This window comes from Elaeis guineensis, chromosome 9 (assembly GCF_000442705.2).
Source record: "Elaeis guineensis isolate ETL-2024a chromosome 9, EG11, whole genome shotgun sequence".
NCBI lineage: Eukaryota > Viridiplantae > Streptophyta > Magnoliopsida > Arecales > Arecaceae > Elaeis > Elaeis guineensis.
In genome coordinates, this window is record NC_026001.2 from 8,294,074 (window position 1) to 8,309,052 (window position 14,979).

Genomic DNA, 14,979 nt, shown 5'->3' on the forward strand with positions numbered 1-14,979 from the left:
GCCTTTGTCTTAGATTTTAGATTTATTGAGTGACATACATCGAGTGTTCAAGTTATGTTTGAGCTGAATGGTCTTAAATTTTATCTAGATGATGCTTCATTTTACTCAGCTTTGATCTTGCTTTGCTACATCTTTATTCCATGAAGCCAGGCAATTTAGTCGAGATACGATTTTTTATATATACTTAAATCCTCAAGTCATTATAGTTGAACATCCCACGAGAGGCTTGACTAACTTGTTGGCGAAATGGTGTACACTGGGTGTACATATTTAGTGGGATTTCATGGTATCCTTGATCATATCATATCCTGAGATCATATAATCTTCCGAGAGATTATTTCTCATGTCACACATACTCTTAGGCAAACTTAGTAAGCATATCTATTGAAATGAGAAATTTGTGGTCTACATGTGTATGGTAATAAGGTCTCATTCAGATTTTTTTTTTCTTTTTAAACCGAATTTTATTAAAATATTCTCGAATAAATATATCCATGGCTATTTGAAAATAAAATGTCTAACAAATCAGCAGGGACATCCATGTTAGTCAACCACAAAGTGGATCCTGTGTGTTTAGCAACATGCTATCCACTCTGTAGTATTGTTAACCTCTTTGTAGATATGTTTCACCTCAAAAGACTAAAGATGTGCTTTCATTGTCCAACAATCTTGTCTTAGAGGATAGATATTGATATTAGAAGTAGTTGAGCTAGAAATCCATCTGGCTACCATCAGAGAATCCCCTTTTGCGATAACATGATAACATGAGAAGCCTTCAAAATTTTAGTTGTATAGAATATGCTTTCCCATGTGGCTTGCAACTTTACCATTGGAACAGTAATATCAAACAATCGAACATCTTCTGCTGTAACCAACCACCACTCATAGATCTAATACAAAACTTGCTCCACAAAAATCATCTCTTTTTAACACACTACCATCAAAGTCAAACTTTTCTTTGCGTTGCCTCGTGCTCTAAGATGTAAGCAAATTATATTTTTGTAAAGCATCCAATCACTTTTGCTGAGAGTCAGTACGTATTCCGCCCTTGGTTACGTGGTTACGTTTATCATATTTTGGCCATGGTAACTTATTTTTCCATGAAGATTCTCGGCATCCTTTGCTCAAAATCTCAACACAATTAAAACAGAAGTCGACAAAAATTTGGATTCTCCGTTGTGCTAAGTCCAATAAAGTTGGATGTTTTTGAGTACTTTCTGTTTCAAGTCTCTGTCTGAAAGTTTTAATAACTCTCATATACAAGGGATGCTTGTACGCCTCTTGTTTCTAACTTGCCCTTGAATTTAGGGGTTTGGACTTGTTTCGATGGTTGATTCATTCTACATGCTACTAGAACTTTCTTTTTCTTTCTTTCCATTTCTTTTTTTGGGTAATATCTTTCTTTTGATGGTTCATTCATTCTACATGCTATTAGAACTCTCAAGCCTAATGATATCAGCATAGTAGTAAAAAATCATCTCCATGACATGGGCTTAAGTTGCCCTTGTGATTATGATATCCAAGATGCTAGCATGTTAAAAGAACTTTCAAGCCTAATGGTATCAGCATAGTAATAAAAAATCATCTCCATGACATGGGCTTAAGTTGCCCCTATGATTATGATATCCAAGATACTAGTATGTTAAAACAAATGCAGATACATACATATGTATATATACATACACAAACATAATCACACACAATTTCAAACTTAGGGTGCTCAGCTTCGCAAGCTATGATCATATACGATTGATACATTACTGCAATCTAAATTAAACTAAATCATTACATTCTTTTCTTTTCTTTTTTTCTTTTAACATAAAGGATGAGATGGACAGCGGATATGGATTGATGGATAGTCGAACTCCAACTACTCCCAGAATTTTGAAGCTTGCATCTTTTTTTTTTTTTTAGTTTGATAAAAATAGTGATCATAGCTTGAAATGCATCCATGTGTCATTGAATGTTGCCTTTGAGACTCTAACCGTGACATGATTAAATCACCATGGTTTTGTTACAAACTATATTATCAAGTAATTATCATATATATTCATACATTTAAGTGCGGAAATATGGAGTCTGCCTTTTTGTTTTTTCCTTTCAGTGTTTTTTTTTTTTTTGGGTGGGGTACATAAATCTGCCTGCTTTTTATCAAATATCATAGGGTAGCAATCATCAACACGAGAGAGAGAGAGAGAAGAAAAGGAAGTGGATCCTACATGTTTGCATCTATATATATGATTTGAACATATAATAACAGCTCCACATTATTCATTATACAAAATGATATTTTGCCTGTTTAATTTGTTTCATAGAAATATAATTACAAGAGTTTAGATCCCTTCCAGGGTGCAGCATGAGTGAGACAGGCTTGTATCTGCCTACTCAGGCTAGTCTGATCTGAAGCTAGCTCCGGATTAGATCAGACGGGATGGAGTCGGGTTTAAGAATACATAACTCCTCAATCCATACCCAATCCAAAAAAATAAATGTATATCCAAACCATTTATTTATGTAAATACATGCTTGACCAACCAACCCAATTAAAGCTTTGCTTATTAATTATGATTTTACTAAATAAAAACAAAAAAGGACCAATAATAGAGGATGTGGGATTATGCATCCAAATAAATAGAAAAATAATAAGAAGATATTTAATGGAGAAAATATGACAAAATTGATATGCATTGTCTCAATTTTTTCTTTCACTATATTCTGTTCATTCTTTTAACCATTAATTGTATATCCTTGTTTTTCATCTAAACAAATCCTTGATTAAAAATGAACCATTGCAAAATTGCAACCATCCTAAAGGCTTGAAGATGAAATTTGAGAATTTAATTAATCATAGCGGCTCGTCAGATTAGAGCAAAATTCATACATAATCTATTTATAATTGTGTTAGTGTTGGCTAACTCAAATTGGATCCAATTTTAAAAATGCTCATCAAACCTGTTTCATGCAGCCGTGTAATTTCTAGAGAAATTTACAATTCTATCAATTCAACTTTGCCAAGTTTCTTGCATATGTAATTCTTTTAAGTTCAAAAATTTTAAATTGGATCCTTCAAATTAATTAGATGATAAAATGCGATCCTTTCCTCCATCTGCCATTCCATGCTATCATATATAGCGGTTTCTCAAGTGACAGGAATTATGTTTAGCATTTTACATAACTCCAGAGAGTATAAAAAGAAACAAGAACTATTGTGGAACCAGAAAAATCAGGAAAAGAAACAAGGGATCATCTCCTTTATGATTTAGATGTTTGGCAGTGGATGGATGCAGCCGATGGCCCTCATGTGGGTCCATACTAGCCACCAAACCTTTCCATCACATCAGACCAAACCCGAATCTTAACGCTGCTCATCCCATTTGGATGGTCGATCGCTTGCATGAAACAACACCAAACGTTCTTAGGTCAGGAAACACCTTAACCCAAAAACAAACACACAGCAAGACTCTACGTACTTCCACGCATGTGGGTACGATAACGTACAGACTACCCACATAAAATTATACATACGTAAAACCTAGCAATAATTCACACTAATATCACCTTCTTTTTCCTCTCACATTGTTGCCACTGCTTCAAACCTTGGCTCCTTTGGCTCGAACTTGCGCTTAACGTACACATCCATGTAGTCCCCAAAGACAAACTTGGGGTACGAAGCACAAGCCTCCACTTCCTTGGTGACCGCCGGAGCAATCATAGCTTTGAAGGAGGGATTGTAGAAGGACGCAATGGAGCGGCGGTTGCCGTCCGGAGTGGCGAGCACGCGGTGCCAGACGCTCTTGTACCGCCCGTTGCTCACCACCTCGATCTGGTCGCCGGTGTTGATGACGATGGCGTTCTCCAAGGGCTGGACGTCGATCCAGCGGCCGTGTTTGAGGATCTGGAGGCCGCCGACTCGGTCGTCCTGGAAGAGGAGGATGACGCCGCCGGCGTCGGTGTGGGAACGGAGGCCGTTGACGAGGTCAGGGCGTGGGCATGGAGGGTAGTGGCTCACCTTGGTGCCGAAGAAGGGCTCGTGTTCGCCATTATTGGAGAATGCTTTCTTGATGTAGCCTTTCTCCAAGCCCAGGTTCTCATCCATGGCTTCCATTACTTTCTCCGCCAGCTTCTTGACCTCTTTCCGGTACTCCATCATGGTCTCTCTGTAAGTTGGGGAGGGATTAATATCAAGTATTTGTTTGATGAAGAACTCATAAAGGGATCGGTACGTAAGTTTGGTGATCCCAAGATGTAATATAATAGCACATAGAATATTTACTATTATATATCAAGTATGAGCAGCATTGTCTATTTAATATGCTGCATATATTTAATAATAAGTATTTTTGACATTTTTCAAATATCGCACATTAATATTGATGATATTAGGAATGATCAAAGCTCAGAGATATAAAAAAGATCCCACAATTATTTTACCATTGTATGTAATTCAAAGATGTGTAGTATATGTTTGCTGATTAATCCTTGTAGGTTGTTCTTTAGAAGAAGAATTAATGTAAGGGAAGTTTTAGGGGAGAATGTCATGGACCATGAAATTAAAAAGAATGGAAATAATTTTCAATCCCAATGTAATCAAAACTAGAAAGTTTATATGGAAAGTTTCAAATATCGACGTAAAACTAGTTTTCCTATGGATCAAATTAATAAGAATTAGAAAGTAAATAATGCATATCAATAGCTTGCGAAAAAATGGTACGTAGACCAATCCTAATGTAATCCAAACTTAATTCTCAGTAAAGTCTTGCTATGTAGATGTTACTCCTAATATGAAACATCTCAAATTAAGATGATCCATGCAAACTCTTTAGTATGTCATAAAAATGACTTTAATTAACTAAAGCAAGTCTAGGGCCTAACTCGAACTCCGGTGGGTTAGATGGCCATTCATTATCATCCTGGAGAAAAAACGCATCCTCCCAATCCACCTCTTCCAAACTCTTAACAGTGCCCCCCTCTATTTCTTGGTCCACCAATTTGTTCAGCAGCTGGACAGGCATGGATTCTTTGAAGCCTTCCTCTCTCAACATGTAGCATTCAGAGCACACCTTCTTCACACGTTCAAGAAGCTCCGCCGGAATCCCATGGTTCACCAGCTGCAAATATACAAATTAAGGCCAATGGCAGACAACTTAGTTCACTAAAACCATGGGAAGAACTAAACAATCCACAGGCTGGTAGCTAGATTTGAATGACCAACCTGAAAGAATCCCCACTCCTCACATCCATTAGCAATCTTAGCTAGAGCTTCAGCCCTCTCCCTGCCATCCAATTTGGAGAAATCGATGACTGGAATCGCCATGTCTAATAGTGAGAGATGAGCAGGTCTATGGCAAGCTATGGGGTCTTTTTTTCTCCTCTGCAATGAATGACTGGAACTGAAGGCAAGCGTGGCCTTTTATTATGCTCTAATTTGGATGTCAACTATTATTTTAATAACATCTGGGGGAAGTCATATCTCTATTAAACAACGCAAGCATCATTTGGACGGTGTACATGTCCTCCTTTTCTGAAAAAATCAACTATGGGATAAAAAAAAGGAAGGTCAATGCAGCCATGAGGGTGATGCCCACACCTCAAGTTTGGTTACAGGTTGATATATTTTAATCATTTTCTAGACTAGAAAACAGATTAACATGGACTTCTCTGATTTGGTAAGAGGATAATTATTCAGATTAATCAGGTGGGATCAAGGCTAGAAATCAAAGGCAAAAGGGTGCCCACTGAGGGCACAAACAGGAGTAGGGTCACAGCGCCTGACATGATCCATTATCTACCTAAATGTTTATTTATAGATTTTGAGTTGGCAATGGATGGTCCAAATTTTCTGAGCCACACCTAACTTATCCTTGTTTTGATTGTTCTAGATGTGCAGACTGCTTTCTAGCAAAACTAGTCTAGATTCAGAATAAAGGTGACCATGATAAAGAAGCGAACATGGAGTTACCGACATTTTATGGAGTGTATCTTTATCTGTCAAGGAGGATTTAATAGGTATAAATGAAGATTCCATGATATATGTTGGGTCCTGAATGTACATGCATTAATTGTGCTCATTTTATGACCTCAATCACATTATAGTCTCAAGTGAGATGATATCTAATGTCACACATTTCTATATGGTAGATAAAATTTGTAAACATATATACCCATTGATATAAATCTTAAAGTTCTAATAAAAGTATTTGAATCTTAAAGTGCAACATGAATGACTACATCTCGAGAAGGTAACATGCCGTTGATCATGACATTCACTAAGAAATGGCACCATGTTATTTTAAAGAATTAGTGAAAGACTGAATTAAAGTATTGGATATAAATATTTTTTATGTTTAATTATGTTTATTAATACCAACTTGTATAACATAGGAACTAGAAAGTAATAGAATCATGAAGAGCTAAGATTGGAAACATTAGGTTTGCACAGTACGGCTTAAGATAGTTTTGGTATTAATTCCACTTTTAGGGTAATCAATCATTAGGAAGCCTAGATCTAGCTTCGACATTTGGAGTTTGTTGGCCAATTTTCTACCGGCGTCCCACCTTAGGGGCTGACACGTTTCGATTATCTATTAGTTATCCTCTCCTCCTTCAACCCCCTTCTGACTTCTTCCACATGGAATGTAACGTGCTATTTGGTATGACTTTATCACCATAGATAATAATTTGAATATCCCTTGATATCAGCCGTAGTCCTCGACTAGGCCAATCTATATATAGAGTAAGGAGATTATTTTAATAATGGATTAAAGAATAAAACATCAAAGCAAGGTCTTTCTCTAGACCCTTAACTTCTTGTTGGTTTATTTATCTCTACTCCTTCGTGTATTTAATTCTCTCTCATCTATTAATTTTTCTATATGATTGTACTTTATACCAATCCAAGCTTCTCCTTCCCCAGCTTATATTATTATATTAGTGGACAACATAAATTGAGTAATTAACATGGAGCGTCTCTGTCTAACCCCCAACCACCAATCGCCTTCCTTCCAATATTGCCATGGGAAAATACGTACAAGCTAAGGTCATTGATCCATCTTAAACTTAGTCTAAGGAAGAGTAGTAGATATATACATAAGTCAAGGGGTTTGCTTAATGAAGCATAATCTTTGCATGACAAAAAATTAAAGCCATGAATCTTGATCACATTGCACTTGCAGCTAAGATAACAACAATCTGCATCACAGACATTAACCTCTTTCATCGATGACATCCTCCTGCTTAAGATACCCTCACTTTTAAAATGACAATTTGGAATCATCAATTAACAAATAGATAAATAAGAAGTATCTCGCACATTAATTTCATGCTCCTTAGTTTATCTATCTATCATGATCAATCTTAAAACAATAGTTAATGGTTAAAAAAAAGAAAAATGATGCACTAGTTAATTTTAGCTAAGGATACCAAATAATACTTTAAACAATACCTCATTTTCTCTACCAAAAAAAAAAAAAAAAACTACCTCATTTTATATTATGTTTTAGAGCCTTTAAGTTTTCAACCACCTAATCCGGACCGAACCGTTAGGGGGTCACAACTGGGTCCAACCGCCCATAAAGTAGTAGTTAGTACATCATAATTGACATATCTAAATCTATGATTGGTGTAAAGGTGTCTCATTGGGAACGTGAATCAGAAAAGAAATAGACCAATCAAAAGCACAGAGACCAAGGAGAAGTGGGGCTGAAACCATGGAGGTGGTCAGCATCCATTCCCCCATGTCATGGATTCCGGAAATCGGCGAAGCATTCATTGGTCCCTCGCGGCTCTTCCTCCTGCAGGAACGCCCACATGGGTGGGGAGAATTAGAGGTCAAGTCTGAGGCTAATGTTGAGCCTCCCGGCATTAGCTTTCTTAACAATTCATCAATGGTGGGGAAGGGAGAGACCTTGGCGTGGCGAGGGATGGGGAGAGACAGGACTGGAAGGTACGTTGGTTTGGCTTCTTCTGCCGGTTGAACAAGCTTTGTCCGTTAAGATTTGGCAATCTAAGCTTAATCATTAGAATATGAGGTTTGGTTATTAGAATAAGTGTTAGAATAACGGAGGGAGGATGGGACTATTCGACACCATTCCATGAACTACCACAACCTCCTTGAGAAAAGGAATGAGCTGCACCAATTTACAAGCACCGCATTTGTATGCAAAAATCCTGAACAATACCATAGCATATATATGTTGCTTCCCGAGATTTGAGAAAAATTGTAATCTGTGGCATGTGTGGATGATTCTTGTGTAGAGCAGAATTATTCTGGTTGTGGTCTGCAAACTTGTGATTAATTTGTCTTATTCTTATTTTAAGTAGTGAGAGAATCGTTCCTGATTATGAGAAAGGAATGCTTTGTATCTAGACTTTGGGATCTAGTTTTTTGGACTGATTGCATAGTTTTATTTTTTATTTCTTGGGTAAAGCATAGCTTTATTTTTTAGTTACATCCTACCTCTTTCATCAGAAGTTTACCTCATATATATTAATGAAGGTTATAATTGTTTGATTACCATCACACTAGTATTCTTTGGGGACACGAAATGTTGCTGATGCCTATGTTTGCAAGTATCGTGCCATTGACACAATGAGAAATCTAATTAATGGTCAACATGTTGCCGAACAGTGTGGGTTATGGAGATCCATTGGATCCATTTCAAGATTCATGTCACATACATCACATAGTAGTTGCATTTGCTAGTTAGTGATTCAAAGCTAAACCAAATCCAGCCTTTTGAATTTGTCTTGAATAATAGCTATTCGATTAGTATCCAACCTGTTTAACATAGGATCAAGCCTTCAACTTATCAAAAAATATTACAAAAGAAATAGAGAATCGATTCATCATAGGATAAGAATCACAATAAACCGAGAATGTCATACGAGCTAATCTAAAATCAAGTGAATAACAACGCCTCCTCTTTTCTGTACTGTTAGATCATGATGCTCAATGGGATATGATATTGGATGGGGACGATGATGGATCAGATGCAGATCACATAAAAGTATATCCACATTCATATTTGTTTCTATTTGAAATAAAAGAAGATACGGATATTAATTAAATATATAAATTTATATTCATATTTATTTAAAATAGATATAGCTGCACATTGATATGGATATAAATCAAATAGTTAAACTTTATAATCATCAAATCAGAAGATATTACTTAATATAAGATAAATTAAGTCAGTAACCTGTGGACATGATCACTTAATTTTTATAGAAATCTTTAAATACTATATAATATTAAATAGGATTATAAATATAATCGAATATCCGGATCGGATAGCTTGTCTATCCATATCCATGTCCATTTTTTTAGGATGAATATAATATAATATAAAAATAAATATTGATCAAATTTTCAAATTTATATTAGTGTGATGTATATTTTTGAATATAAAAATAGATCCAGATGGCTTCATCCCTATTACTAGTACATGAATGGATAACTAACTGAAACTTCTTTGTCACTTAAGTAATTTTTTTTTTCTTTTTTTGTGTTTTTGGGTCTCCTATGTTCTGGGTGCCCATCCTATGCAAGCCCAGTGGGCTATTGCAAGGATTCAGTTTTTTCATTTTTTGGTCGTATCATCATCCCTTTTGGGATTAGGTGGACACGTAGTGATTTACAATTCATTGCATTTAAAAGCACACTAGCATACAAGTTGTTTTCAGAACAAGCTGGGGCCATCGGCTGTCTTAATAAAAAACAACAAATAACAGATAATGAGATTAAGACTGATGAGCAATTCCTATTATTTTTTCTTAAAAAGAAAAAAAAAATAATGAGTTTAGATGAAAATGAAAAATGATAGAATATAAAGGACAGATATCAAGCTATAGTAATTCTCCACTTAAGGTCATCTGGAGAATATATAAATATCAGGATGTTTGGATTAAATTTTCTACTGAATTCATGAATTGAGCAACATATTTGTGATAGTCCCACGTCGGTTGAGTGAGAAAATTAAGTGGGTATATAATAATTTGGGGGTGGTCCACTACCAACTAATTGGGCTTAAGCTTTTTGGGCACCATGGTTAAAGGCCTAAACAATTGGTTGGATCAGAGGATTATCTAGGGCATTGCAAATGGTATCAGAGTTATTTCGGAGGTATTGTCATGTGGGGCCCCATTGGAATATCTATATATCCTGATGAGATATCCTTGATCCAGTGGAAGGAGGTCAATGATAGTGACAGTTGCGTGGTGGACTTGTCTGCGGAGTTTCATATGGATGTGTACCAGAAGGGAATACTGGGGCTAAAAAAAAAAAAAAAAAAAAAAAAAAAAAAAAAAAAAAAAAAAAAAAAAAAAAAAAAAAAAAAAAAAAAAAAAAAAGATCTCTATAGGTTTGCACCTCCCCCACCCAACTTTCCTGCAGACCAATCGACCAAGATTCAAACTGGAATTTAGCAGACGCAGGCTACACAGGTCGATCGCAGGATAAGACTCAGAGAGTCCATGTCTAGCTTTAGCACAAGATTGTCAAAACATAATCTGATTTACACCAACTGTTTGTTTCCATGGCAACTAGGAAACAACGGACCAACTAATCAAGTTGTCAACAGAACAAATCAACGTGTCCAGCAAAGCAATATAGACCCTCACTTTAACAGGACCTTAATTTTGTTAACAAGCTATATTGTTACTGATGTCATGTAAACTTGATTAATTGGACAAAATTTGTCAGGGGGGCACATGCACAGCTCCAAAATAGTTTGGATAGATTTTGAGGGAAAAATTCACAATCTTTCATTAGATAGCCTTCAGTAACGTGTCATCCTTACACTGCAATCATATGGTCCGCAAGAAAATTTTTAAGTCCGCGTTTGTTGGGCAGTACTGGTGGATCCGATAGCTTTCTTTTTCAGACTAGAATGAAAGTTTCTTAAATAGATATAGTTTTCTGTCATGTGCTGGTCATCCATTTTATGTAGGACTTGAAGGAGCTCTTACGAAGTTATCCATTTGCTGAGCCATAACTTGCAAGCAGTTGAATATATTTTCTTTGAACGCGATCACATCATCAATTGGAAATAGCAGCATTCAGTACAGCTTGCGTCCCATCTTATGGAAAGCTTTAGTTCAAACTTGGAGTGAGATTTACGGTTTTAAATAAGAAACTAAACCAGATCGTTGGGTGGCAAGCAATTAATGAATTTAGCATGGCTCAGCGGGAAGCCTTCATATTAAACTCCGACAAACTTGCAAAAGAACGCAACGGGCAGAGTTGTAATGCATTATTTGCAATTTATAGGGAACGAGTTCGTAGATTATTAAGGGTGCAAACGGTCTTCGATGAGTTACATTGGCATAGCACAAAACTCATATAAGGTTCCCAATAAAAGCACGAACAAAGGAGAAGTTGAAATAGGTGAAGACATTGGCTAGGCGATACTCCAAATTCATTAATAAAATATCAAGATTATGAGGCACCACCATTCTAGTAAGTATCAGATAGAGTCAAGGAGAACATTAACACAGTCATGACTTACATGGTATTTATTTCTCTTCCTGTTACTGTCATGTGGATAATGAAGCTAAGGCAGCTTGTCCAGAAGCTGTTTTTCTCCCAAAAATTGGTAGGTGCAATTGCAAAGGCAAAACCAAAGCACCGGGAGAGGGAGAGAGAGAGAGAGAGAGGACGGGGAAACAATCACAACAAAGAAAGATATATTGATCAACAAAGATACATGCATAAATTTAAAAGAAAATTATAAGAATACTCGCTCAACTTTAGTTCAATTTTATTTATACTCCTTTATTTAAAAAAATATCAAACTAAATCTTAGTTATCGATATATTTCAATATGATCTAACCATTTGTTTTATCAATAAACGGTGTTAGCTTTTTCTCTCAATGGATGAAAATATCTCTCACTCATGGATGGACTTGGAGAAGAAAGAGGATGAGAAGAAAAAGTAGATAAGGAGGAAGGAGAGGGAAGAAGGGGATGGGAAGATAGGTTGCTGGTGAAAGAGAATGAGAAGGAGGGGCCACCTTGAAGGGAGTGGTTTACGAATGGTTTAGAGGAGAAGAATGAGGAGGAGGAGGAGATGGAGGTCGAGGGATGGATGGAGGTGAAAGGGGGCACAATGGAGGAGGAGACATAGGTGAGGAGAAAGAGAAGAGGGAAGGATAGGTTATTGGTGAAAAGGAGCAGATGTGGAAGGGGTCATCGTAAAAGGGTGGGATTATGGGTGGATTTGGAGAAAGAAGAGGATGATGAGGAGGAAGAGAAATAGATGATGAGGAAAGAGAAGGAAGAGAATTGCCGGCCGCAAGAAAATGAGCTAGAGGAGGAGGATAAGGGGAAGAAGAGGATAGGGAGAAAGAAGAGAAGGTGGAGGAAATCACCGTGGAGAAGAAGAAATGAGTGAGGAGCAAGTAGAGAAGAAAGAAGAGGAGGAGGGAGAAAGAAGATGCCAGCGATGGAGAAGGAGGGGATCAATCGAAGAAAAAAAAAGAAAGAGGAAGAAGATGAAGATAAGAATATTTCATTATTTTATAAAATTTTGTTAATGAAGATGGATGGCTAGACCACATTAGAACATATCGATAACTAGAAGGATTAGTTTAATATTTTTTAAAATAAAAAGATATAAATGAAATTAGATTAAAGTTGAAAGGATGCTCTGGTAATTTTTCTTAAATTTAACTCAAAATTGAAATTGCCAACACTTGAATTGATCATAGAATTTCTTTCTGGATAATTATTGGGGCCATTAATGGAAGGATACAAAGAAGCTCATATGCGACGGTCACACAAACATGGTTAAGATGTCTTTTGTGAATAAATGCTTTAAGAACTCGTTTGGTTCATAGAAAGCGAAGAGGAGAAGAGGCACTTCTTAGGAAGTAGAGATGGTAAAAATCAATTCGACCTGCTAACTCGATCCGTATTCGATCTACCTTAAACATATTTGAATTTGAATAAAACGGATTCAGATCATAAATAGATTGATCTATTTAACTTGTTTAATAATCAGATGAGATTCAAGTTTCAGATAGCTGATTCGTTTAACCCATTTAATAATAGATTGGGACAGATCGGGTTGTAACTTGTAAACCCATAATATGGCTTAAAGCATTTGTCGTTGAATCGTTGATCCTTCGCTCTTCCATGATTCCGTCCCATCTCGAGTATAAAAGTCTAAAAGGCTCTTTCCTCTCTTTCGGTCTTTCCTCCTCCGATTCGACTTCTAGATCTAGGGTTTGGTTTTTCTCCTTCGATCCTCCACTCCTCCTTTGATGGCCAGTGCTTCCAGCTTCCTTCCCATTTCTCAACGATCGTCGGGGGTCCTCCACTCCTCCTTCAGTAGCCGGTGCTTTCAGCTTCCTTCCCAACGGTGGTCGGACGAACTGCGAAGCCAACCCTCCCTCAATTTTCTCCTTTGGTTTTCTCCTTCGATCCTCTCTCATCGTCGGTCCTTGAGAAGAGGTGGCTGTATGTGTCGCCACTCGATCATCGTTGAGGGAGAGCTTGTGCCACTTGATATTTTGGTCGCTCGAGATCTAAGATTTTTTTCTCCTTTTTCTCTTTTGATAGCTGGTGCTTTTTTTCCCAACGACCATCGCTGAGAGAGGTTGGCAGCTCAAGATCTAGGGCTTTTCCCCCCCTTTTTCCTCCTTCCGTGCTTCTTTAATCCTTCTCCAAGATATATATATTTTTTTCCCTCCCATTAGTTTTACTCACTCGCTTGAGATTAAGATTTTTGAATTTTTTTCTTGGTGCCTGATGGAAATTAGCAAATTGAAGCAAATCGATATTTTATTCCATGTTTATTTCTTGATCGATTGGATTATAGTTTTTTTATTCTATTTTTTTTGATTAATTGCTCTAATTAGATTAATTGCTTTAATTGTTATAGCTTTAAAAATCTAATTTATGGTTATTATTTTATGTTCTTTTAATTTTCGTTTTTTATATTGAATGTCAAAATGTGCACTATAGCCTATATGCATTATAGAGATTTGCTTTAAAGTTTGCATATAAAGGTTACGATGATTTTGATATATCTTTTTATTGATTCAACTGCTTCTAACAGCAATAATCTTAGACAGTCTTCTTCTATAGACAATCGATTGTTGTCGTTTTAATTTAGTTGTAGATTAAATACTAAATTTGAGCCCCTTCTTCCTCTTCTATTTAGGTTTTATGTAATATTGTATGATGGATATCTAGTTCTAGGAGCTAGGCATTTTCAAACTATTGTATTTATTAAATCTTGAATGCCTTGTATGAAAAAATAGTTATTATTTTTTATATTATATTGATCATTTGATCATTGTAATTACTTAACTCTATTAATTTAAGTTTATTTATTTTTGATGTCTAATTTTGATGTTTATATTTAAGTTTATTGTTAAGATTAAACTAAACAAGTCAAAATTCAAATAGCATTGGGTTAAAAACAACTATTTTTTTAAACAAACAGGTTAAACAGGTTGGGTCAAATTAGATTTAGTAAATGAGTTACTTATTTAGTAAACAGATTAAATAGATTAAATTGGATCGGTTAAACTGGTTACCTATTTAATAAACATTTAAACGGATCAGATCGGATGACTAGTTTAGTAAACAGATCGGGTTCCGATTTAAAAATCTAATATGTTAAAAAAATAAACAGGTCGGATCAAATTTGATATTTCTTGATCCAATTCGCATTTGATCTGACCTATTTATGATCCGATCCGATTGCCATCTCTATTAGGAAGTGGAGAAGATGTCTCTCATTTGGTTAGAGTTTCAAGAGGAGAAAGAATGAAAAAATCTCTTTTCATGAAAAAATACTTCTCATATTTCATGAAAAATAAAAATCCATAATAAAGATGAATTTTGAGACTTCTCGGGGATGAGAATTGATGATCTTTTTTTCTTTCCAAAAATATCCGATTAAGATTTTGCAAACATCAATTGATGTTTAGGATGAAATATTAAATAATGATATAATGATTATGATGAA

General features: G+C 35.9%; 1 protein-coding gene across 1 annotated transcript; it reads right to left on the bottom strand.

Annotated features, from left to right (window-relative positions):
* Positions 1 to 3,214: 3,214 nt before the first annotated feature.
* Positions 3,215 to 5,361, bottom strand: LOC105051796 (1-aminocyclopropane-1-carboxylate oxidase). The gene is made up of 3 exons (XM_010932398.4): positions 5,213 to 5,361; positions 4,873 to 5,108; positions 3,215 to 4,157 (listed from the first exon to the last, which is right to left on the bottom strand). Exons 1-3 carry the CDS (start codon positions 5,312 to 5,314, stop codon positions 3,572 to 3,574), a joined length of 924 nt encoding a protein of 307 aa, XP_010930700.1. The 5' UTR covers positions 5,315 to 5,361; the 3' UTR covers positions 3,215 to 3,571.
* Between the last annotated feature and the right edge of the window lie 9,618 nt (positions 5,362 to 14,979).